The sequence below is a fragment of the Phacochoerus africanus genome, chromosome 1, assembly GCF_016906955.1.
Source record: "Phacochoerus africanus isolate WHEZ1 chromosome 1, ROS_Pafr_v1, whole genome shotgun sequence".
Classification (NCBI taxonomy): Eukaryota; Metazoa; Chordata; class Mammalia; order Artiodactyla; family Suidae; genus Phacochoerus; species Phacochoerus africanus.
The window spans coordinates 102,400,736-102,426,688 of record NC_062544.1 but is presented as its reverse complement, the minus strand read 5'-3'; the positions used below and the strand labels follow the sequence as shown (position 1 = coordinate 102,426,688).

The window sequence follows — 25,953 nt, the reverse complement described above, 5'->3', positions numbered from 1 at the left end:
TGGACCGGGTCTGACTCATCCCAGGCTATAGGGCTCCTTGGGGCAGGACCAAGATTTGATTCCAGGCCTCCTGCCACCCAGGCAATGTTCTTATTAGGAGGCACAGAAAAAACCCCTTCCAGTCCACATGCTTCCTATGTGGAAACACCCAATGGGAAAGAACTTACATGGGCAGGCCCTCAAGAGACAATGTGACCAGCTGTGGGTCTCTGGGTCCCTGGGTTTCTCAGTCTCAGAAAGCACAGCAAACTTCTGCCCTGGTCAGCATCCACCGGCTGACTGGAAAGATTTATAGCCCCAGGATTTATTCCTTTCCTCTCTGAGTGTTGGAAATAAACAGACAGCGGCACATAAGAGAAATGATTTAATTTTATAAAAATGTGATCACCAAAGATTTGATTTTTTTTTCCTTCCCCCCCCCCCCCCAGTAAGTAAAGTTTATAAAAAAAACCTGGAATAAAAATTAGAACCACAACCTAATAAAAATTAGAAATCTGACATTTTGAGGAAACAGAGTCATTTAGAAAGACAATAAAGAAAAAGCAAAGAGCAGCAAAGCAGCAGCAGGACGGGAAGAAGGCTGGTTCCTCTGTGATGACCAAACAGCAAAGGACCAACATAAGCCTGAACTTGTGCACCAGGCCGGGCTGAGGGCTGGGGGCATGGAGGGAGTGGCCACAAGGCTTATGGAAAGGGACATACCAATGGCTCAGTGGGCAGCAATGGCCTCCTGCAGACAGATCCACAGCCCCCTCCTCTCCCCAGACCTGCCAGCCACGGGGCAGTGATTCACAGCCAAACCCCTATGGATCAGCACCACAAGGCTGACTTCTCCGATGTCCACCTGTCCCCAACCTACACCTCTGCAGGTACTGGGTCCCTCATGGGAAATGCATCGGAATGTCAAGGTGAGATACAACAGTGAACTTGCCAGGGAGACCCCAGGAAACTAGACATAGAAGGCTCCATACAAGACACTTTTTGAAGGTCTGCACCATAGCCAAGGCAGAGTCAGGACTGCCTTGGAGAGATAAGCCGGAACCCCCAGCAACATCCCCCAGCCTTTTCTTCTAGGGGGATGGTCCTGAGGCTGGCTACCCAAACGACGTTGGGGAATTCTCGACTACATTCTGAGGTAGTCTAATTGCGACTTGCCCAGGCAGCTAAGAATGGTCTCAATAAATGGTGAGAAGGCAGGCAGAGAAGTTGCCACAGAGAGAAAAGGGCTAATATATAACAGAAGAAACCATGCCACGAGTGGGCTCGGAGATGACCAAAGTGTGGCCTGGGGTCCTGGTGGCCAGCAGTGTGAATGGAGATCAGGAGAACGGAGGGTGCTCCTAGGCCAGGACAATGGCAATGCTGAGGTGAGGGGTGTCCAGGCTACTGACCTGTGTCTTGGTGATGGCAAGCCAGGGGGCTTGGGGTGAGGGGATGTCCCAAGGCTCCCTTCAGCTATGATTCCTCTCACCTGAGCTTGTTTTAGGGGAATGAGCCCTGTCAAACTCGAACTTGGGAAACACTTAAGAGGTCCCTGCTCTGAGGGACAAATGAGATCCTAAGCCACCACTGAGAGAGAAATAACAAGAACGAAAAGCAAAGGTGTTGCTGGACCCCTCCCCTCACATTTTTTTGCCAAGGTACATCACTCTTTTCCTCTTCTGCCCCAGCACGCAGGATTCTAAGTCAGGATGGAATGTTCTGAAGGATTAGGAAGTAGCAGCTGTATGGATGTTAGTTATTTTCTCTGCTTTGCACATTTCCGAGATCGCTTTCTAGGACGGAGCTCAACAAAGTCTTCAACTTCATTTTCGTAATCATCTTCCTGAACAACACCTGTTTAAAAAGCATAAAACAGAAACAAAGGGCAGGCTGGTGATTTTTCACTCCACTGCAATGTATAACATCCTAGTAAGAAGTAATGTCTCTGTGATTGTTTTAAAGGGAAAAAAAAAAAAGCCAGAGCCAAAGTAAACACCCTTCTCCAGAATGTTCTTGTTCAGGCTAGTTCCTCCAGCCTTATTTTATTTTATTTTTTATTATTATTTTTATTGTCTTTTGTCTTTTTTGTTGTTGTTGTTGCTATTTCTTGGGCCGCTCCCGCGGCACATGGAGGTTCCCGGGCTAGGGGTTGAATTGGAGCTGGAGCCACCGGCCTACGCCAGAGCCACAGCAACTCGGGATCCGAGCCGCGTCTGCAACCTACACCACAGCTCACGGCAACGCCGGATCGTCAACCCACTGAGCAAGGGCAGGGACCGAACCCGCAACCTCATGGTTCCTAATCGGATTTGTTAACCACTGCGCCACGACGGGAACTCCCTCCAGCCTTATTTTAGATGCCCTTTAGATGAAAAAGAAGTCAAACAAAACCTAAACTCAACTGCAGCCTTAGGTTGGTAGATTAGCTATCTTCTTTTTGAAACAATCACAAATATCATAGTGCCAGGAAGGATTCTGTCTGTATTCTGAAGATTGTTTTTTATTTGTTTTTTTTGTCTTTTTGCCATTTCTTGGGCCACTTCTGCGGCATATGGAGGTTCCCAGGATAGGGGTTGAATCAGAGCTATAGCCACTGACCTACACCAGAGCCACAGCAACGTGGGATCGGAGCCGCATCTGCGACCTACACCACAGCTCACGCCGGATCCTTAACCCACTGAGCAAGGCCAGGGATCAAACCCGCAACCTCATGGTTCCTAGTCAGATTCATTAACCACTGAGCCACAACCGGAACTCCCCTGAAGATTGTTTTATTGGCACAGACATTTGTGTCTAGTCCCTTCCAGTTTTCCCCAGCTCTGAGCTCAGGATTTTCCAATAGCATCTGGATTATGAGGAATCACATATGGACAACTAGGGGCAGGAGAAATACTCATAGGAAGAAGAAAGAAGGTCCTGACAAGAGGAGGCAGCAGGTGGGATGGGCAGAAGGCAAGACTTTCCAGATTTTATAGATTTAGTCTACACCAGCCTTTAACCTCTGAAGGAAGGTGCCTGCAAGTCTCCCCAGTGACTTTGTTTTGTTCACATATGTGTTTGTTTTATATCCCCAAGCCTAGAACAACAGTGCTGATACATTCTAGACAACAAATATTCATTGACTTACTCAAATGGTTTGCACAGGCAGTTATGAGGGGATGGTTTTGCAATACTTTACCCATCCTGGGAGTCACTGTATGGAACACTGAGTAGCAACAGAACAACATTGATAACAGCTCATGAGTGGCAAGTTTTTGAAAAAGCAAAACCCTGGCATGAACCCTGAAGAACAGCCTTCAGGGTCAGATGGGAGAACTCAGCTACTCTGTTGCTAATGATCTGACTTGCTGGGGGTGGGGCTCCTAGACAGTGAGGGAGCACTGCTCACATCACAGGCAGCCCCACTTCAGCCTGACCCAAGAGCCAGCAGAACCAAGGACCATGTGACCCAGAGCCTTGCCCTGGGATGAAGGACTCCTCACCTTCATCCTTCAAGCGCAGCTCCGTTTTCCGCAGCCACTCCCGAGCATTCCTTACAGACAGGATCAGGATGTCGACCAGCTGAGCCATGACCTCCTCCGCTATAGGAACCAAAGAATGAGGGCCTCTGAGTGAAGGGGCCTCTGTAGGGACCAGGACACCCAGCACTTGAGCCCAAGCCCCCACCTCCCAGGAGCCTGTCTGCTTCCCCTGAGGTGAATAGCAGCATAAAGCTCTGTAGTCGCCTCCCACCACCAGAAGCAGAAACCACAACCCATCAGCCTGAGGCCAGTCTTGCCTGTGTATAGAGACTGCCAATAGCAAGCCTTTCGAGGACGCTTTTGTTCAAAATGTCATTACCTTAAACAGGAGTGTCTGAATTCTAGAATGATATGGAATTTCACTAATTTTATTCATAACTTCCACTCAGTGTTGCTAAGACATAGCTAAAAAGGATGTCAGAGGAAATCTGATTCAGAGGCCACATAAGAATTCATTTTTTTCTTTTTCTTTCTTTCTTTTTTTTTTTTTTGGCTGAACTGGCAGCATATGGAAATTCCTGGGCCAAGAATTAAACCTGTGACACAGCAGTGACCCAAGCCACAGCAGTGACAATGTTGGATCTTTAACCCACTGAGCCACCAGGGAACTCCAAGAATTCTTATTAAAGGCTCACACTGGGTATGGTGTCAGGTCCCTTCTAAAAGGAAGAGATCAGCTATGCACCTCTAGATCATAGTTGAGGGTTTAGCACATGGAAGGTGCTCAAGAAATGATCACTGAATAAATGAATCGGGCCAAGTTTAAAGAGTTTCCTCAAGACTTGAAATGTTCTCCCTATATCCTCTCCATAGGATCGGTGAGCAACCCCTTTTCTTGTCTGTTGCGCCAGGGGAAAGCATCCTGGCCCAAGATTATCACACACTGTTAACTAGGGGAGAAGTGGTCCAAAAAACAGGACTTTGATATAATTGAAGAACACATTGTCTTCACTGGTATTTCTGCTTAAGCCAAGATCCCATCACCGCCAGGCCAGATATCACTACAAAGGGCTTGACTGGGACACATGCTCTCAAAGCCTGGGTTCTAACAGCATCTGGGTCCCACTTCCGAGGGCCCTTACCACCAGCCCAGGCCTTCCGCCTGTAGAGGTCTTCCACTGTGTCCAAGACCTTCTTGATGTTCTCTTGGACTTTCCTTTGCAGCACGTGGCTGTGCTCTTTGGAGCCCAGGTGGCTGCGGACCCACACGCTCTGCTCGATGTCCTGCACCACCAGCTTGCCTTCACCGATAGCTGGATCCACCTTCTCATAGAAAAATTCTGAGTACTTCTGATAGGCCCCCTGCTGCCTCTGGTGGTCCTCTAGGCGGATGTGTTGCTCATAAGACTCACTGTTCTTCTCCTGACCATCTTCGTCTTCCAGCTCGGCCCTGGAAAGGGCATCAGCCTCAGAAGCCGCTTCCTCAAATGCTTGATCGGGGCTGAAATAGTTCTCAGGACCTCGGGTGAACTTGACCCCGCACAGGTCACACTGAGTCCGGTCCACATCAGCTTTTTTGAAGTTCCCAGCCCCGGGCTCCCTGCCCTCCTCCCTGGAGTGCTCGGTCTGGGCCCCTGCCCTCCTCCTCCAGCTGACGCACAGGGACACCACCAGGCATGCCCTCCGCAGCTTCCGCTGGATGGAGGCCTTCCGCTGCTTTTGTGAGAGGATGGCAGCCAGCAGGTGGTCCCGGTCTTCCAAGGCCAGCTCCTCCGACTCGTCCTCACCAAACTCACACTCGGTGTCAGCAAGGTGGCCCACGGGGTCCACGGAGAGCAGGCGGTTCAGTCTGACCTCCTCATGGTAGAGGCCACGGACCACAGTCCCTTTGGTGTGCCCACTGTCCCACCGCCAGTGGCAGTCCATCAGGTACTCTTCATCCCGCTCAAAGAGCAGGTCCTGCAGTGCCTCGGCCACGGACTTCACATTGACTGCCAGCAGTACCCGCTTCATGGCTCGAAGGAGCCGATCAGGGACCTGGCCTGGGCATTCCAAGCTCATCAGCTGCAGCCTTGCCTCGATCTCCTGGAAGTGGCGCGACAGAAGAGGCTTGCAGGAAGGCTGCAGGACCTCCCCGGCGTTCACCAGCATCACCAAGCATAGCACCAGGGTTCGCTCCGCCTCCCCAGAGACCACGTAGTCGATATCACTGAAGGCGTCGAGCAGGACATTGAAGTTCTCATTCTCACCACCGCAGAGCACCTTGACAAGGTAAGACAGGTGGAACCGGAAATCCTGAATGGCTCTGTTCACGTCCTTGGGTCTGTATTCCTGAATGATGGCGAACACGTCCCCAGGCTCCCTGTCCTTCTTGCTGAACAGGAACTCCCAGTAGTGCAACAGTGCAATATAGCTTTTGGGGAGACACAGGATGGAGTTCCTCCGGAGGCGGGCCAGCACTGCCCCGCAGTGGATGAACTGGAACTCCAGCAGGGCCACTGTGTTTCCAATGCTGGGGATGAGTGGCTCTTTGCACCTCTTGACCAGGACGTTCATGAAACGGAAAAAGCGCCTCTTGTGATCTTCTGGGTTCCGGCACACGTAGAACTGGTGGATGGAATCCTCCAGCAGCCGGATGAAGCACAGGTGAGTCTTCTCTGCACTTTCATCATCCTTGTTGGGTGCCAGCATGCCGAATTTCCCTTCTATTCCTTTGATCCTGCTGCCTCTCCCCTGGCCCCTGTCCTCTTTTTCAGCCTGGAGGGCTTTGAGCTCCCTGTTGTAGCTGTCCTCCTCCTGATGGAGCAGCTTTTCGAGCTCGTCGGGGTAGTTGGAGGAGAGGAGGAAAGCCTGCATGGCACTCAGCCACAGGTCTGTGGACTCCCGGCGGCTTCGGGCCCTCTCGTTTTGAAACAGGAAATGGATATACTCTTTCAGAGCTGACCTGTAGAATCTTAAGGATTTATAATGTGGTTTGAGGACTTCTTTGCATGCCATGGGGTTTTCTGACAACACTCTCTGATGGAAATGCTTAGGGAAGAGAACATCCAGGAAGGATCTGCAAAGGCCGTACTTATTAGAGGGCAAGATGTAATCAAGCTCTTCAAGTTCCTCAGCTAAGACTTTAGGGAACACTTTTTTGGCTTCCAAAAGCAATCCATTGATGGCCACCAGGTGTATTTTTGACTGAACCAAACACTTGGCTTCATGACGCCGCAAAGGCCTGTGGAAATCTTTACAGTTTCCATCCTCGCATTTCAAGCCCACGATGAACCTCGTGCAGACACCCGGGTAGGTCTTCCTGAGTAGGCTCTGTGTGATCTGACATAGCCTGTTGAGAAGGTATTTGTTGAGGGCTAATTTCACTTGGTCCGTCATTATCAAGAAATGATCTTTCGTTTTCTTCTCTCTCAAGTTCAAATCCAGGTCAAAAATGATTCTTAATATGGGCCCAGGGTCGTTCTGAGCTATCTGGCAATACTTGGCATCCACCTGAGAAATCCCAAAAAACTCAAAGCAAGACTTAACCATCTCTTTCTCGGCATTGTTGGTCACTCTTTTGAGGGCGCTGACCAGACTGAGGAGGACCTCCAAGCCCCGTGGGGCCAGGGCCAGGACCTCCTCAGGCTTGGCTTCACAGCGGCTAGTGGCTTCATAGAGCGCCTCCACTGCGCCTGCTGAGTGGTTGAGGGTGTCAAACTTCAGGAAGGCATCCTTGAGCTTCTGAAAGTCTCTCAGGATCACGCCCTGCAGGAAGTGGGCCTCAGCAATGCCAGACACCTGGTTGGTCTGATGGCAGAGGTCCAGGGCTTCTCTAAGGATGGTCTTGGTATGGTCAACATCAGAATCCCTGGCCACGTTGAGGCGGGCGGCTGCCAGCAGACATGAAGCCTGGAAGTCCTTGTCAGCCGTGAGCCTGGCAGCCTCTAAGAGACAGCCGTGTTGCTTCATCAGCAGGGCAGCCTCTTCCCTCCGACCTTCCCTGTTCAGCAGGTCTGCCGCTTCTGCGAGCCGCTTTCGAGACTTCAGGAATGCCAGCTGGTCTTCTGTGTCTAGCTTCGAGAGCACAGCCATCATCTCCTTCATCTTATTTGCACTCAGGTACTTGGCTGCAGCTTCCAAGTAGAACTGGCTGGCCGAGTAGGAGAGCTTGGATATGGGGAGGGTCTTGGCCCTTAGCATTTCTTCATACCTGCAATGACAGTCAACATCAATGTCAATTCAGTTTCAGCCAACAGAAGATTTACAAGGCACAGGCCAGAGCAACTTAAATAAAATGCCTGCATGTAGATCAGAATGGTAAAATAGGACCTAAAGTTGTCTAGCATCTTTATCAAGGGTTCATTCTGCACTGATAAAATTAATTCTTTATTCCCCAAAGGAACCAAGCATCGATATGTTTAATTGATAAAATATAGTGGAACTGCAACCTAGACCAGTGACAATTAAGTTTGAAAGTCAATCTGTAGGGTAAAAATTAGGCAGAGTCAAAATTAACCTTGGAAAAAATTTCCTTAAATTTTCATAAAAGCTTGCAAATCATTTGGGGTACTTGACCTTGTTGAGTCCAATATGTGATTATTGAGAAAAGAATGGAGCTAGGGGCTGCAGGCACACCAGCCATACTACATCAGTCTGCCTCTTGTTATCCAACCTGTGACTTCTCTCTTTTGCCGGGAATGCATGTGGTTGGATCAGTAGGAGATTAATGAAGCTCTGAAATCAAGCTCCCCTTGACTCTGCTGGCCAAGGTGAGTATATTCCACATACCAATTTTCAAGGCATTGGGACAATCCAATAAAACATGCTGACTTTTGAACTCTCACAGGACAAAACACATCTCCTCACAACCAGAGAAATGCCCAGGGTCCTCCTGCTGCCCTAGGGTTATCCCACAAACCTCCTACAACAGGACCTCTGTGATGGGGTGTCACTGAGGATGAAGGAAGGGAACATACCTCTTGCGTGAGCTTTGGCTAATGGAGCAGGGGGTGTGTAAAATAAGTTTAAGGAACTAACCAGGTTAATTTTTTTTTCAAAACTAAAATGTCATTACCTTTTGAGTTGGGCCAGTAAGCAACTGATTTCTATATCCAGTATGTATAGCATTCAAAAGATACTCAGATAAATCTAGTGTGAGGTTCCAATTAATACTCACTACACTTAGATCTCAATTCAACATATCATTAAAAAGAGTCAGTTGAATATCTCAGGAAAGCTGATAAAGATACACAAAACAATGAGAAAGCCCCCCAAAATGTTCCTGGGGAAAAACCTATGATTATTCAATGCTCTCCCAGAAAAGGGAGAACAGAAGGTTAACTAAATAAGTGAAAGGACCAAAAGTGCCCTCAGTCGGTTTTGTCATATGGCCTCATAAGGGAATTAGTGTGGTTGATTACTCAGGGTACACAGCACCCTGATAACTTGGTACCCAATAAATGTAAACAGCTGATACCTGCTATGGACTGACAGTTTGTGTCCCCTAAAATTCATATGCTGAAGCCCTAACCCCCAGTGTGGTTGTATTTGGAAAGGAGGTCTCTAAGAGAGTAATTAAGGTTACATAAGGTCATAAGGGTGGAGCCCTGATCCAACAGGATTAGTGTCCTTATAAGAAGGGACGCTGGGAGTTCCCGCTGTGGTACAGTGGGTTAGGAATATGACTGCAGTGGCTTGGGTCACTGCAGAGGCATGGGTTTTGATCTCTGGCCTGGTGCAGTGGATTAAAGGATCCAGCGGGGTCGCAGCTGCAGCTTGGATTCACTTCCTGCCCCAGGAACTTCCACATGCTATTGGTGCAGCCCTTGCAGAGCAGACTTGTGGTTGCCAAGGGGAAGGAGGAGGCAGTGGGGTGGCTGGGGAGCTTGGGGTTAATAGATACAAACTATTGCCTTTGGAATGGATTAGCAATGAGATCCTGCTATGTAGCACTGGGAACTATGTCTAGTCACTTATGATGGAGCATGATGTGTGAAAATAGAATGTGTACATGTATGTGTAACTGGGTCACCATGCTGTATAGTAGAAAAAAAATTGTATTGGGGAAATAACTATTTAAAAAATAATAAAAATAATAATTTAAAAAAAGAAAGAGAGAGAGAGATACCAAAGAGGATACCCTCTCTTGTCCACAATCTCTCCCTCCATGCTTAGGCACCAAGGAAAGTCCACGTGAGGCCATAGCAAGAAGGCAGCCATCTGCAGGCCAGTAAGAGAGCTCCCACCCGTAACCCAACTGACTGGAGCCTTGATTGTGGACCTCCAGCCTCAAAACTATGAAAAAATAATTTTCCGTTGTTTAAGCCACCAAATCTATGGCATTTCATTATGGCAGCTTGAGCTAATACATACACACTGTGTATATCTTACGTATAATGGCACCAAAGACCTGGATAAAGGAATATGCTCAATTACAGACCATGGCACTAGACACCTACATTTCCATTTTCAAAAATAAAACTGAATGTCTTTATCTAGGTGCTGGTTATACAAGTATATTTACTTTGTGAAAATTATGTGCTTTTTAAAAATATACGATACACTTTAATAAAAGCTAACTTAAAGATATAAAGCTTGAACACCTGGTCAATCATGTTCATTCTGTCCCATATATAATTTGGTAGAAAGCAAAGAAAACAGAGACAAGCCATAGCCATAGGAAATAGAGACAAGCCAGGAGCTGGGAGTGGACTCAAGGTCCTGCTGAGAAGAAATGCAGACCAGCAGACTCTGCAATTCTAGCTGTCTCACTCCACCAGGAAGACCTCCTACAGGCTTACAGGTATCAACCATGTGCTATTTCTAGATTCCTTGGCAACAATTAACCCCACCCATCTCCACTTCTCCTTTGGAACATGGGGTAGGCCAAAGGCTCAAGAAGGCCTCCAATGGGCCATGTATGAAACTTGTGCATGCTACAACTAAGGATATGTGTACAAACGTATCATAGACATGTATCAGTGGCTGGCCAGGCATCTGCCAGTAGATGAAGTGGAATCCTGACTGCCCACTAATGCTTTGCCCTCTATCCATCCACACATTAGCAACACAGTCGACTCAGCAGGTAAAGGTGGAGAAGAGAACCATCATTAAGCATGAAATTGCTGGGCACATCACATGCACACTCTTAACACATCCTTCATTTTCTTCTGCCCCTTCTCCTCATGACACTGTATTCAAAGAGCTCTTGACTCAGCACCGAAGCCATCATTCAAGTGGAATGAGGGTGACATGGTCAAGTCACTTCAGAAGAGCAAGAGAATACCTCCCCAGGGAGTGATGGCAGGGCAGGGCTTGGGGGTGGTGGGGTCAGGTGGGGGGAGGAAGGAAGATAATAAAACCACCTACTTTTCCACTGCCATGGCAGCTTCTTCAAAAAGTTCCTCTTGGCAGTACATCTTCAGGGCTAGATTGAATTCCTGAATCTGCTCAAAGCATCGGGATGCATCTTTGTAGCGCTGGCTTCGCTTATAGAAACAGGCAGCATCTCTTATCTAGGACAGAACAAATTTTTACTCACGAGTATTTATAACATAACTTTTTTATCTTATAAGTAAACCAACACCATGAATTATAAAGAAGATGTTCCTATGTATGCTATTTGTTAGAATCTGGTGAAAAACACTAAAACATAGGTAATTTAGGAGAACTAATTCTTCAAAGCAAGAAAAATAAGGTGAAATCCCAACCTCACACCACACACAACCACAAGCACCAGATGGGTTAAAAATCTGAATGAGAAGGCTATTGGAAGAGAATGTATGAAAATATTTTGTGATTTTGAGGTAAAGACAGTAAGTCTTCAACAAAAGTCGAAAAACACAAAACAAACTTCTAGGGTGAAATCTGATGGATTTGATTACAGTTGACCCTTGAATAACTCAGGTTTGAACTTCATGGGTCCACTTATAGTTAGAGTTTTTGGTTTTTTGGTTTTTTGTTTTTTGGGTTTTTTTTTTTTTTTTGTCTTTTTAGGGCTACACACGTGGCATATGGAGGTTCCCAGGCTAGGGGTTTAATCAGAGCTGTAGCCACCGGCCTATACCACAGCCACAGCAACGCCAGATCTGAGCTGCGTCTGCAACCTACCCCACAGCTCACAGCAATGCTGGATCCTTAACCCACTGAGCAAGGCCAGGGACCAAACCCACAACCTCATGGTTCCTAGTCGGATTCATTTCTGCTGCACCACGACGGGAACTCCATGGATTTTTTGTTGAATTAAAAAAATTTATTAAAGTATAGTTGATTTACAATGCGTTAGTTTCAGGCGTACAGTAAAGTGATTCAGAATCTATATATATATGTAGATTCTTTTCCATTATAGTTTTTTGTTGTTGTTGTTTTTTGCTTTTTAGGGCCACATCAGCAGCATATGGAAGTTCCCAGGCTAGGGGTCAAATCGGAGCTACAGCTGCTGGCCTACACCACAGCCACAGCAACACGGGACCTGAGCCACATCTGCGACCTACACCACAGCTCATGGCAATGCTGGATCTTTAACCCATTGAGTGAGGCCAGGGATCCTCATGGATACTAGTCAGGTTCATTACTACTGAGCCACAACAGAAACTCCTCCATTATAGTTTATTAGAAGATATTGAATACAGTTCCCTGTGCTCTACAGTAGGTCCTTGTTTTATCTATTTTATATATAGTAATATGTACATGTTAATCCTAGACTTTAATTTACCCCTCCCCTGCAGATTTTTTTCAATAGCAGTTGGTTGAATTCCTGATGTGGAACCGAGGAAAGAGAGGAACCTCAGATAGGGAGGGCCAATTATCACTTACACATGGATTTTTCAGCTGCACAGAGGGTCGGCGCCCCAACCCCTGCACTGCTGAAGAGTCAACTGTACATCAAAACTGTTCAACAAACAGCACACAAAATAAAGCTAACAGAGAGAAGACAAATGCTAACATCTAGACCAGATAGAGCCTTTTGTGAAGATGGAAATATTTTGTATCTATCTATCCAATATGGTAGCCACTACCCACATGTGAAGAGTGAGCACATGAAATGTGTGGATGGTACAACCGAGGAACTGAATTTTTAATTCCATTTAATTAATTTTAATGTAAACTGCCGCATGAGGCCACTGGCTACTAGTACTAGAGTGAGCAGGTCTAGAACATGAAATGGATTCCTGAAAACACACAAAAAAGACTTTCCAGAAAAATGGGCAAAGGATTTGAACTGGCAGTTTGCAGTGGAGGAAACTTGAATGACTAACGAATAAATGAAGATGCTCAATCTTCATAATAATAATCAGAGAAATACAAATTAAAGCCACAGTGAGATATACCCATAAGGTCTGCAAAATTACAAAACTGGAACCCACGGAACACGGCCATGGATGTGGAGCACAGGGAACCCTCAGGGATGGAGTGATGTGGCTGTTCTGGAAAGCAAAGGGGCTTTCAACTTTTACTTGGTGAAAATAAACACACATATCCCCTGGGGCCTGGAAGCCCACTCCTAGCAGTACACAGCACTGGGAGGGGATGTATTATGTTACAGTATTTAACGTATGGCAGATAAGAGATGGTGGCCACGTGGATGTTCACCACTAGGGAAATGGGTGAGTCAAACACAGTGAATGCCCACTCTGGAATCCTACCAGCAGTCAGAGGGCTGGCCAGACCTTAACACCATAGCAGAAGGCGGAAAAAGTAACAAACATGGAGTTCCTATTGTGGCTCAGAAGTAAGGAACCTGACTAGTGTCCATAAGGACACAGGTTCAATCCCTGGTCTTGCTGAGTGGGTTAAAGGATCCAGTGTTGCTGTGAGCTGTGGTGTAGTCACAGATGCGGCTCAGATTCGACCCCTAGCCTAGGAACTTCCACATGCCACAGGTGTGGCCCTAAAAAGACAAGAAACAAAGAAAAAACCCCAACACCCAAAAAAGTAACAAACAGAACAAGATGTAATTTAGATAAGCTTAATAATATGTATAGAGAATATGCCTAGTTATTCTTTGGTTGTGCATGCAGATGGGACATACATTAACTGCATGGAACAGCAGCCAATGTGAAGAGAGTGGAGATGATCATGAGGAGGAAGAGGATGAACAAATAAAACAAGGGTGGGTTGTCATGAACAGAAGAGTATGTTCCACTCCTCTTCCTCTCACATTTCTCATCCCACCCATCAGTTAATCTTGCAGGGTTGGCTCTCCCAGTGTTTCCCAGACAGGACCCATTCCCAGCACCTCCACTACCATGGAGGCAATGGGGCCACAGCATCTCAGTCCAAGTGGCTGCTTGACCCTCCTAACCAGCCTTTCTGCTTCTGCTCGTACTGCCTGCAGAGCTCTCCAGAGAGCATCCAAGTAATTCCCTTCATGCCACTCCTCCAATCAAGACCTTCCTCTGGCCCCCCCTCACCTCTGACCAAACCTAGTCCCTACCATGGACCACAAGGCCCTGAATGATTTTTCCTGCCACCCTCTCTGGCTCATTTTACCACTTCTACTCCCAAACACTCTACTCTGGCCAAACTGGTTTCCTTGCATTTTTTTCTTATTCTCACCTGCACGCTCCCACCTTGGGGGGTTTTGTCTGAAGTTCCCCGGCCTGTGATGCCCTCCTACAGCGGTTCTCATGGTCTGTGTGCAAAAGTCAGCTTCCTGACCCCGCCCACATCTAAAATAGCAAGACCTGACACCCTCATCACCGCTGACATCTTCTGAACGACTGGCTTCTCTGTCATCTGTCTCCCACGCCAGAAAGGGAAACTACAAAGGCAGAGGCCCCTGTACTGCTGCCTACTGGTTGCCAAGCTCCCACAGTGCCTGGCACACACTGGGGTGAGGGGGGGTGTGTGTCTACCTATGTGTTGAATATTTCATTTTCTAACTCAATCAGCTGTATGTCCTTGAGGTCCAAAGAGAAAACAGAATCAAGATGGAACAAAACAAAATGTATATGCCAGCCCCTCTAATAAACCTCAGCTAGGTTTTATTTAACTTCTTTAAAGAGACAAATGGCAAAAAATGCCAAAATATGAACAAGATTCAGGTGTGAGGTTCTTCTTTGTCTAGAGACCTCACAGACTAGGGATCAACCAGACCATCTTGCCACATCAGTCAAACCCCAGAACCATACCATGCAGCCACCTTGCCCTCTCCTTGACAAGGCTGACTATGCAGAAGAAAACCCCCAGGTAAACATAGGCCCTGTTAGGTGCAAGCTTGCGCCCAAGAGGAGAGACGAGGGGGCTGCTTCTGAGCAGGCTACCCGCATGGGTTTCTCAGCTCTTGCTGCCCAGAGAAAGGGCCCTGAGAGGTTTCCAGGGAAACCAGTGCTGCTCTCTGGAGAGGTAGGAAGCAGGCAAGGCAGAGAAATCCTTGAAAAAAAATCTTGGGCTCCCACAGTTCACTCACAAACACTCCTCCCCCAGGGTAGCCCACATCTGGGGGCTAGGAACAGGGAGGCAGCTTGGCCTAAGGATTCTGCAGAGGCCGGTCACAACTTGGTTTTTTGTTTCTTTCTATTTTTAGGGCCACACCTGTGGCATATGGAAGTTCCTAGGCCAGGGGTTGAATCAGAGCTGCAGCTGCAGGCCTGCACCACAGCCACAGGAACTCAGGATCTGCGACCTACACCACAGTTTGGATCCTTCAACTATGAGGCCAGGGATTGAACCTGCATTCTCAAGGACACCATGTTGGGTTCTGAACCTGCTGAGCCACAAGGGACACTCCCTTATTTATTTCATACCTGATAGTTTGTACCTCTTAATCGTCTTCACCTATTTTGCCCCTTCCCCACCCCTCTATGGTCCCCACTGGTTTATTCTCTGTATCTGTGTGTCTGTTCCTGTTTTGTTATATTTGTTCATTGGTTTTATTTTTTCAATTCCACATGTAAATGAACGCAATCTTAAATGTTCTCATTGCAAGAGAAAAGACTGTGACTCTGTGTGGTAATGGACATTCATTGAACTTACTTTCAGTTTGTGATCAGTGGTGATCATTTTGCAATAAACACATACCCTGTATCGTTATGCTGTACAACTAAAAACCAATATAATGTTATATATCAATTACAGCTCAATAAAAAAAAGAATAAAAATGAATCATTAAGAAAATCATCACCATTTGATGGTGCAATACCAAATTGCCATAAAATGCTAACTGCCTACTTTCCTCCTCGGAGTTAATCTTGTTGCAGATAATACCAGTCTGTGGTCTGTACCAGCCTGCTGACCACGCTGTGAGTTGCTGTGCTCTGGACCAGCAGCTCTGTCCACTAGGGCTTCTATAATGATGGAAAAGTTCTAACCCAACTGGCACTTGAGATGTAGCAAGTGAGAATGAGGAACTGAATTAAGTTTACTACCTTTTAATTAACTTAAATGTTTAATGAAGTAGCCACCTGTGGCTAGGGGCTGCCAGACTGTTTGGTGCAAATCTAGAATAATCGCGGGGACATAGAGAAACTGCCACGTAACTGCCAGACGGTTCACCCAGGCTGACACCAGACTGAATATAGAGAAAGAGAAGGCAGGAATATTCTAAAACCCATCTTCCCTTTGATGTGAACACTGGGCCTCCCTGGGGTTAATACTGGGTCAGAAACATTCACACAGACAGGGATACATACACATACACACACACACACACACACACACACAAAACTCCTTCACCATCTAGCAGGTGAAGAAAGAAGGGCCACCCACAGAGTCGACAGGGCCAGCCTCTCCCTCTTTGGAGGATGGGAGCCCTTCCTAACACTGGTGGAGGCTAGGGGACCACCCCTTCCTCTGCTCAGTGGAACCCAGTTCTCTCAGGAGCAGCCATGGGGCTGAGCGTACCTTTCCCAGCCTCTCACACAGCTGCGCACAGAGCTGGAACTCCTTGGCATAACTCAGACACTTAAGGGACAGCTTTGGCTCCTTGCACTCCAAATAGGTCTTGGCCAGTTCCAAATACTCCACCTGCTTTTCCCTGGAGGGGGAAACAACACAGAATAACCATGCAACATTGGCCTGACACCAGCAGACTTAACCCTCATTAGAGCAAACCTGAAACGACCCCCAAGACGCTTACTTGGGGCTGACTTTCTTGCCTTTCATGTTCAGGGCAGTGTTGTGGGCCAGAGCCAGCTTCTCCTTCTCAAATGCACCTCCCTTTTGGTAACACTTGGCTGCAACCTGGAACAGACCAAAGGTTTCTATTCCCCGCAAGGTCATGTGATAATAATGAGTAAAAGCATCCATACATGTTTTTTTTTGTTTGTTTGTTTGTTTTCTGTTTGTTTGTTTTTGCTTTTCAGGGCCGCACCTGAGGCATATGGAGGTTCCCAGGCTAGGGGTCTAATAGGAGCAATAGCTGCTGGCCTACGCCACAGCCATAGCAATGCCAGATCCGAGCCATGTTTGCAACCTACACCACAGCTCACGGCAACACCAGATCCTTAACTCACTGAGTGAGGCCAGGGATCAAACCCACAAACTCATGGTTCCTAGTTAGATTCGTTTCCGCTGTGTTTCCATTCATGTTTGCATGGACAAAGCCCTGGTTCTCACCGCAGCTGAATCTGAGAGGGAGGGGCAGGAAGGTGCTGAAGAAAACAGCCTAAGAGGATAAAGCCCAATAGCGTTACCGGCTAACACTTGGTACTCAAAGCTTCCTTTTGGAAACAACCAGGAGCCATGGAAAAGGCACATCAGACATATTATATCTGGTCATACATTAACACCCTCATCTATTCTCCAGTAGCTGTGTTCGAGATGTTTCATCTTTCTCACTGTATTTAGTAGTAACTTCAGGTCAGGAATATGGAGCAACTGGCCCAACGTCACCCAGTGGCTTTTTTGGGCTCAACACAGGTCCCCTCTAGTTGGTAATCGCTGAGGCAGCAGGCAGTGCTGGTGGAACAGTGGCAGCACACTCACTGGGGGGAGAAATGTGGACAGCCATGGTTCCCAACACATCCCAGAAGAGGACTGACCAGGTCCTGGGCACATGCACCAAGTTGTGAGTAGCAAACAGAAGGTGGCAGACAATTGTCCTGGGGGAGTCAGCCTGCTCCCTGATTCCTGCCAGCAGAAAACTGCTCTTCTAATCAGGAATGCTGACAGCATGTCTCCCAGCACAGACTAGAGGGCAGAGAGTTCATGTTCTGCCCAGCATGGCGAGATTAGGCCCCAGTGTAGGCAAAGGATGGATTAAGTGGACAGGATGGCATTTCTCCCCCTGGGCTCTCTGCTCCAGCCTCCCCAGCTTCCCCAGCCTCCCCAGCCTCCTGCCATTTCCATGACCCACACTACTCCTTTCTGCCACAGGGAATTTGTACACACTCTTCCTGCTGATTAACATGCTCTTCCTCTGCCTGGTAAACTTCATTCATCCTACAGGTTCCAGCTCAAGGCTCCCACTTAAAGCAGCCTTCCCTGGCCTGCATTGTCCAGGTGGTTCTGGAGGCAGCTGGTCATTTAATCTGTGACACAAGAAACAGCTGGAACTGTGCCCTCTTCTGGATGCATGTCCTTCCTACCATCATATCCCTACAACCTAAACACAATGCTTGGTCACTGCTTAACAGGAATATGTGGAATGAATGAATCTCAAGCAGTTTCCATTTGTACGATGATTCCAAAATACTCAATGATAGGCAGCCAAAAACTCAATAAACCACCTGAGTCCCAAAGCCCTTTAGTGGAGTCAAAATAAAGGCAGGTGAGGAGAAGGCTTTTGATAACATTCTCATCTGTGCTGCTCCCCTCAAAAGGTTCTAGATTTAGGGCAGTCCCTGGTGGCCTAGCATATTAAGGACCTGGCATTGTCACTGCAGGAGCTTGGGTCACTGCTGTTGCCTAGGGCTTGAGAATTTCCACATGCTGCAGGGATGGCAAAAAAAAAAAAAAAAAAAAAAAGATTTTAGATTTAAACATTCAAAAGGTATTTTTAAAGGGGTAAAGAACTGGAAATCCATGAACAACGCAGATAGCACCAGCCGTGTTCTGAAGGGAAGAAGGGAAAGACTTTATATAGTTTTCCTATTTCATACCCACACCTGCTATCCATATGGTCTCTCTCTATCCCCTCTCTGAAAAAAAAAGTCTTGGTTTTATATCAACAGCCAGGTGTCTAGTATTCTTTTCCAGTGATAACCAGGATGGGCAGTGACTACAGTCTGGGGGCTCAGTCAACCTCTGCAGCTGAGTACTGCATATTTATAGAAATACTATCTAAACAGAATGATGCAACAGTGAAAATTCTGTCTTCTCTTCCCTTACACCTGACTGCAGGGCTGACCACAGTTCTACTCTGCCCCCGTATCCATCCGCGCTCCCTTCTGGAGTAACTCAGCAGCTTCTCCCACTGAGAGTGTGGCCTGTTTCCTGTCCCTCCTGATGGAAGGATCCCTCAGGGGGCAGAGACCAGGACTCTTCCCATTAGCACATGCTGGCACCTGGCCAAAAGGAAGGGCTGTCAGGACTGCATGGGGGAGGACAGGGAGATCTCTTCATGGCGGGTGACCCAATGTTTCAGAAGCAGCAGCAGCACCAGGCCCCCTGCACCATCCTGGTGATGAATGTGATGAGGCCACGAGTCACACAGGTCTCACCCCTTACCTTCCAGCACTGGTGTTTAGCGTAGTAATCTCCTTGGGCAATCCACTCCGCAGGGGTGGAGGTCTTAACAAACATGCTATCATCAAGGTCTAAAATGAAAAAGAAACATGGGTTTGCTTCTCCAGGGATTCCTTTACTTAAACCTCTTGTTATGGACTCGATTTTGTCCCCCTCCCCCCAGAATTTCAAGTGTTAAAGCTATTTGGAAACAGGGTCTTTAAAGAGGTGATTAAGGTGAAATGAGGTTTTATGGGTGGGCCCTAATCCAGTCTGACTGGTACCCTTACAAGAAGAGGAGATGAACACACAGAAATACCTGGGGGAAGGAGGGGGGCGCTGACACACAGAAAGGCCATCTTCAGCCAAGGAAAGAGGCCTCAGAGGAAATCAAACCACTGACAGCTTGACTAACCTTGGACTTTCAGCCTCCAGAATTGAGTCAATAAATTCTCTTGTGTGAACCACCCTATCTGTGGTATTTTGTTGTGAGCAAACGAACACACCTGAGTTGTCTGTCTCGTATTCAGGGAAGACAGAGTGCAGCTTCTCAAGCCAGGTTGTGGTCGGTTTGGGGAGAAGGAGGTGGGCTGTTTGGTTCTGAACTTTCGTCTACTTTCCTTCCCTATGGCTACAAAGTAGAAGACACTTCTAATTCCTCCTTGAAAACCCAAAACCATGAAGCTCCTGACAAACTGCCATGCCAGGGCCTTAGCAAGGGACAAGGTGACAGGATATCACAAAATTTCCAAATATGCAGATTCTGCCGTCCTCACACAGGAAGCAATCTGACACATTCTGGTTGGTGGACGTAGAACACTGCAACCACCTGCTGCGGGGCCCATCTGTTATCCTCACCAGGCGGGGGTGACTACACTAGCCCTCCCCTCCTGAGGCTCCCTGAGTGTCACCAGAGGTAGGCAACACTCCCTGGGGATTCCAAGCCACAGCTTCATGAAACACATGAAAGGCTGAATACTGGAACAACGCTGAAGCCAAGCAAGGTCACAGACACTCAGGCCAATGGATACAAGCGGAGGAGCAAGGTAGACAGGCCAGCTTTGTATAAAAAGTGCAAAAACATATGCTAATCCTTGCAGTCTGACTCTCCCCACAGGAAGCCCCACCCCCACCCTGACACACACTGCACAAAGAGGACTTTTCAATATCTTGTTCTGACACCATGTGTTTGTGAGTGACCTGGTAACTTGCAAAGCCCCACAATATCTCTGCATGAGGCCAGTGACCTCAAAATAGGCAATTTTTTAAATTTAAAAATTCAAGGAGTTCCCATCGTGCCAGAACATATTTTGAGAATAAAAGGAGTATGAACCTCGAGAAAGAATAAGAACCTCCACGGTAGGACCAACCCACTCATTTTCCTTTTGGTTGAGAAAGTGGGAGCTGAATTAAGTCTGTGGCCACACAGAGGGAGAGTTCTAATAAGAAGCCAGGTTAACCCCAAGCCTTTGACTTTTCCCACGGTGGCACCACAGTTGGGTCCCAGGAATGGAGCATCTAATCCTGGTCCCCAACTGAGCCATCGGCTGTCATCAGAAAGTCTCCATAAAACTGGCTGGAAAATGCTCAGGAGAACTACAAAGCTCTCTGCAGCCACACAGTCCTGGGCTTTCCCCCAGCTTTGGAGAAATGAACCATGGCCTAGAGGGGCCAACTCAACAGCTAACCCCCAAGAAAGAGAACAATTTTCTCCTTCATGAGGGCTGATTATTTATCTCTTAGTTATCCCAACAGGAGACCTTCCTTCCATTTTGTAATTAGCTAACCTTTGTAAGTTATGAAAATAATCCATGATGATGCTGTTTTATCTTATTTTTATTTTTTGGAAACTGTGCAAACAGCACAGAAGGGTATAATAGTGAAAAGTAAAAGGTGTCCACAAACAGTCAACAATGCCGCATCCACTGGTCCCAGCACCAGAGGAGCCCCTGTCAACAGTTTCAACTTGATGCACACCTAGGTCATTTTTGGTGGATTATAATTAAAAACAGGGCCATGATGAACACTCTTGTGCATGGATCTTGGAGATTTTATACAAGAGTATCTCTGAATAGATCCCTAGAAGTGGAATTACTGAGTCAAAAGATGCATGCATTCTTTATTTTGATAGATATTGCCAATCAGCTGTCCCAAAGCTCACAGCCATCTGTATTCTCCCAACACAGCCTGTTTTCTCTAACCTTTCCCCAAGGGCCTCACCTTCAAAGGACAAACAAAAGTTCTCCCCCAAAGGAGTTAACCCTCCCCATCTCATTACAACCTCACTCTTCCACACACCTTGGGAACAAAAATACGAGCACTCCTTTCTGAGAAGAAAGTAGCAGGGCTTTTCAAGAACAATACTCTTTACACCTGGCCACAGAGCAGCTAAGAGTAACATGCTTTCTGAATATTTTAATGAGCTCTTACCTTTATTTTCATCTGTTTTCACGACTTGGACAAAATTCCTTTTCATGAAATATTTGAAAGCAGGAGCCCGCTTCTCTGGGTTTTCGTCAAAGATCCAGAGGTTGACCCGAGCCCGGGTGATGGCCGTGTACAGCTGCTTCAGCTCCCCGTTAAGGAGCTAAAGACAAGATGGGGGCAAAGACATGAGCCTTCAGGCCATAGTGCAATGTATCTCCCTTCAATGGGCTTACTTGATTTTGAAGAAATATAAAAAGTTTAATGGCCACAGCACAGCAAAGCTCTAGCAAGGGGGTGCGCTGTGAGTACAGGTTCATTGTTGAATCTGCTGTACGTGTCCATTTTGAAATAATTAAGAGATTCATAGGAAGTTACGAAGATAGTGCAGAGAGGTCTCATGTACCTTTCACTCAATGTACCCCAATGGTCACATCCTACCCAATTACTGTAATTTATTTTTAAAAATTGGAGCAGTCATACACTTCTACTGTGATTATCATTAGCATTAAATTCCCAACCTACCCTGTGACTGAGGACTCTGGGCATTAGGGGACTATGTCTTAGACTCAGGGAGGGCCTCCTTAATTAAATAATGCACATTTCAAAACAACAGTGGGTTTGTGGATACCTAGAGATGTGTATAGCTTGGCAGTGATTTAACATCTCTTTGCAGAGTCCTCCAGGTATTTAGAGAAATAGCCTGGTAACTGCTATTCTGTTTATTTGTTTTGATTAATTAATTAATTTTATATTTGACCATGTCCACCCTATGCAGAAATTCCTGGGCCAGGGATTGTACCCACACCACAGCAGTGACCCAAGCCACAGCAATGACAATGCCAGATCCTTAACTGCCAGGCCACCAGGGAACTCCTTTGTTTATTTGTTTTGTACTTCATAAGAGATATAAAACCAGGACAGTAGTTTCTCCCAAAGCTTTTGGTTTTGCTGGTTCGATTTTCTGTGCTGTGACCCTCACTCTCACTGCCTCCAATAGCCTCCCCTGGGCAAGAATTCCGCAGAGCCTCTCTGCTTTTGGCCTCCTTCTCAGTGATGTGGCTGGGGTGTCAAGGGGAAGGGAAGCTGGGTCCCTTCACTCTCAAGGCTGGAAGACAATGGTGTCCACTACCGACAGTGGTGAACTCCTCTTCTGAGTTCCCTGTCAGCATCACAGCCTCTGAACAGAGCCAAGTTCCAGAGCGGAACTGGAGGTGCGACCCTCCCCCTTCACTTCCTCCATCAAACCTGCTCTCTGCTGAGAAGAGGAGGTTGCCAGTGCTGAGATGGCTGTGTTCCTTTTCCCACCCTCCATCTCCCAGTGCTGACAGACAGGAGGACCCACAGCATAGGCTCTGTCTCAACTTGTCTTCTCGACCAAGCCCTGCTTATGGGCTCCCTGTTAACTCCGCATATGGACCAAGGGCTGATAATCACCTTGTACATTTCCGGGTTCACCGTAAGAACGCGCCCCTGGGAGGAGCTGCATTTCTCCAGGGGCACTTCCATCAGCGGCCGACTTTCCTCTCTGGACTCAGAGGACGGAGTAAATGAGGAAATGATCTTCCATTCCTTGTAAGCCTGAACAACAAAGACAAATCAGAGGCCAGCAGAATGTACTTCTGGAGTGTACACCCAGCCTTCCTGGCCCTCACCAACTGAGCCATCTGTTCCTGGCATAGGGGTCAGGCCTTCAGCCCCAGATGGAAGGAGGGGGCTGTCCTAGGCCTCCACGTGGGAGTTGGGGTCCAGGTTGTGCAGGCTGGGGTCAGGGCAGCTACCAGAAAGACCCCAAGACATTTGGCCAAGACAGCTGAGAAGCCAGGCACATGGGCTCACTTCCAGGGGGAGTGCTTAGGGCCTGTATATTCTCCTTAAAAATATTTCCACAGGCAGAACAGAAAGAGGAAATGAGCATCCTCACTTCTCTTCACAATGTGTTTAAGAAATGCCACTTAGAGTCAGTCATTAAGACACCTGTGATGCTTAGCATGGTACCCTTGGAGTCCGTCGTGTTGTCAAAAATGGCCAGATATCAACAGTATGGTGGAAACTAATTTTTTTTTTTTGGCTGCACCCACAGCATGTGCAGGTTTCTGGGCCAGGGACTGAACCTAAGCCACAGCAGTGACAATGTCAGATCCTTAGCACACTAGTTACCAAGGAACTCCCAGAGACTAAATTTTTGGTGGTGAGCACACTCTAGGGTGTACAGAAGAAATACAACCATGTACACAAGCAACTTACACAATGTTATAAACTAGTGTTGGCTCAATAAGAAATAAGTCTAAAAGATACATATACAAAACAATCTGTGTTAAGCTCTGAGTTTCATATGACTAAGAACTACAAATAACAAGGATACTAAAAATTTAATTACTGCTGTTACATGTGGATAGTGTAGCAATGTTCTGATGAGTAATAAAATAAAAATGTGGAGTGCTCATTGTGGCTCAGTGGTAATGACTCCAGCTAGTATCCATGAAGTGTGGGTTTGATCCCTTGCCTTGCTCAGTAGATTAAAGATCCACTGTTGCCATAAGCTGTGGTGTAGGTCACAGACAGGCTGCAGATCTGGCGTTGCTGTGGCTGTGGCATAGGCTGACCCCTAGGCCTGGGAACTTCATATGCCATGGGTGCAGCCGTAAAAAGACAAAAAAATAAAAATAAAATAAAGTAATAATGGAGTTCCCGTCGTGGCGCAGTGGTTAACAAATCCGATTAGGAACCATGAGGTTGCGGGTTCGGTCCCTGCCCTTGCTCAGTGGGTTGACAATCCGGTGTTGCCGTGAGCTGTGGTGTAGGTTGCAGACGCGGCTCGGATCCCGCGTTGCTGTGGCTCTGGCGTAGGCCAGTGGCTACAGCTCCGATTCAACCCCTAGCCTGGGAACCTCCATATGCCGCAGGAGCGGCCCAAGAAATAGCAACAACAACAATAACAACAACAAAAAAGACAAAAAGACAAAAAAAAAATAAAATAAAAAATAAAAATAAATAAAGTAATAATTCACAAATTATTTTTATATCTATTCTATAAAATACATAGTCTTGTCTTTATATCAGCAAAATTATTAGTTGTGTTATACCTTAATTTTCACATCATTTGTGTTATATTAAATGACAAGGATTAAGAGAGAACTGCATTCAAAGTATAAATAATTTAAAATATTTTCACTGAAAATATGAACGCTAGGAAATGGAAGAATAAAAAATTAAAATTATTTTCTTAGAAAAAGAAAAAGAAAAAGACACATGTGACAAAATTTCTTAACCAAATGATTCGATCAAAGATGGAGTGACATTCAGGAGCCAGGGGGCACACTGTGCAAGGTAGATTCTGAGCTCAGATTAACAAATTATATCCCAATATATCCACTATTATGTGACCTTGAACAAATGCTTACTTGCCTCTTCTAGGTCTCATTTTCCTGTTCTGAAAAATGGAGATGATAGAGCTACCCATATTTGTTGGAAAAATAAAAGGAGGCAACCAATGTCAAGTGTGTACACAATGCTTGATAAAGAGTTGACATTTTAGGCATTTTCCCCTTTACCCAAATCAAACCACAAAACCACGGTGATTTGTAGACCAGGGTCTGCAACTTTTTTTTGCTAAAGGGTCAGATGATAAATATTTTTGGCTTCGTGGACTATATGCTCCACAACTACTCAGCTCTGCTATTGCTGAGCAAAAGCAGCCCCAGTCAATAGTAAATGAATAGGCAGGGGGTGATACAATAAAAAGTTATCTTTTGACACTAAAATTGAATTCAATGTAATTTTCACATACCATAGGATATTATTTTCCTTCTCTCTCTCTCCCCCCCCCCCCCTTTTTTTATTATGGTGACACCCACAGCTTATGGAAGTTCCTGGCCAGGGATTGAATCTGAGCCACAACTGTGACCTATGCCACAGCTTTGGCAATGCTAGATCCTTTAAACCCACGGTGCTGGGCCAGGCATTGAACCTGAGCCTCTGCAGCAACCCAAGCCTCTGCAGTTGGATTCTTAACCCACTGCACCATAGTGGGAACTCTGCCTTTCCGTTTTTTTAACCATTTAAAAATGCAACAACTGGAGTTCCCACTGTAGTTCAGCTGAAATGAATCTGACTAGCATCCATGAGGATGCAGGTTCAATCCCTGGCTTCGCTCAGTGGGTGAAGGATCCAGTGTTGCTGTGAACTGTGGTGTAGGTCTCAGACACGGCTCGGATCTGGTGTTGCTGTGGCTGTGGCGTAGGCTAGCAGCTACAGCTCCAATTCGACCCCTAGCCTGGGAAACTCCACATGCTGCAGGTACAGCCCTAAGAAGACAAATAAATAAATAAATAAATAAAAATGCAAAAACCATTCTAGGCTCACATGCAGTGGGCTGGGTTTGGCCCCCGAGGCCATGGTTTGCCGACCCTGGGGAGGCAAATGTGATGAGATTACAAGAAGTATTTAGAGTGAAGAATTTCCATGAAATTTCAAATTTCATACTTTACTGTGTGTT

General features: G+C 46.7%; 1 protein-coding gene across 4 annotated transcripts in view; it reads right to left on the bottom strand.

Annotated features, from left to right (window-relative positions):
• Positions 1–413: 413 nt before the first annotated feature.
• The window catches only part of TRANK1 (tetratricopeptide repeat and ankyrin repeat containing 1), a 110,110-nt gene continuing 84,570 nt past the window's right edge, over positions 414–25,953 (bottom strand). The window contains exons 16-24 of one of the 4 annotated variants that reach the window (XM_047770156.1): positions 22,893–23,036; positions 21,462–21,618; positions 19,035–19,123; positions 16,504–16,607; positions 16,269–16,401; positions 10,794–10,939; positions 4,586–7,635; positions 3,465–3,563; positions 414–1,836 (exon numbers count right to left, since the gene is read on the bottom strand). In XM_047770156.1, coding sequence (XP_047626112.1) covers positions 1,739–1,836; positions 3,465–3,563; positions 4,586–7,635; positions 10,794–10,939; positions 16,269–16,401; positions 16,504–16,607; positions 19,035–19,123; positions 21,462–21,618; positions 22,893–23,036 — 4,020 coding nt within the window. In that variant the 3' untranslated portion in view covers positions 414–1,738. The remainder of the gene's footprint in view (positions 1,837–3,464; positions 3,564–4,585; positions 7,636–10,793; positions 10,940–16,268; positions 16,402–16,503; positions 16,608–19,034; positions 19,124–21,461; positions 21,619–22,892; positions 23,037–25,953) is intronic. The other 3 variants (XM_047770157.1, XM_047770158.1, XM_047770159.1) reach the window with 3 other exon arrangements.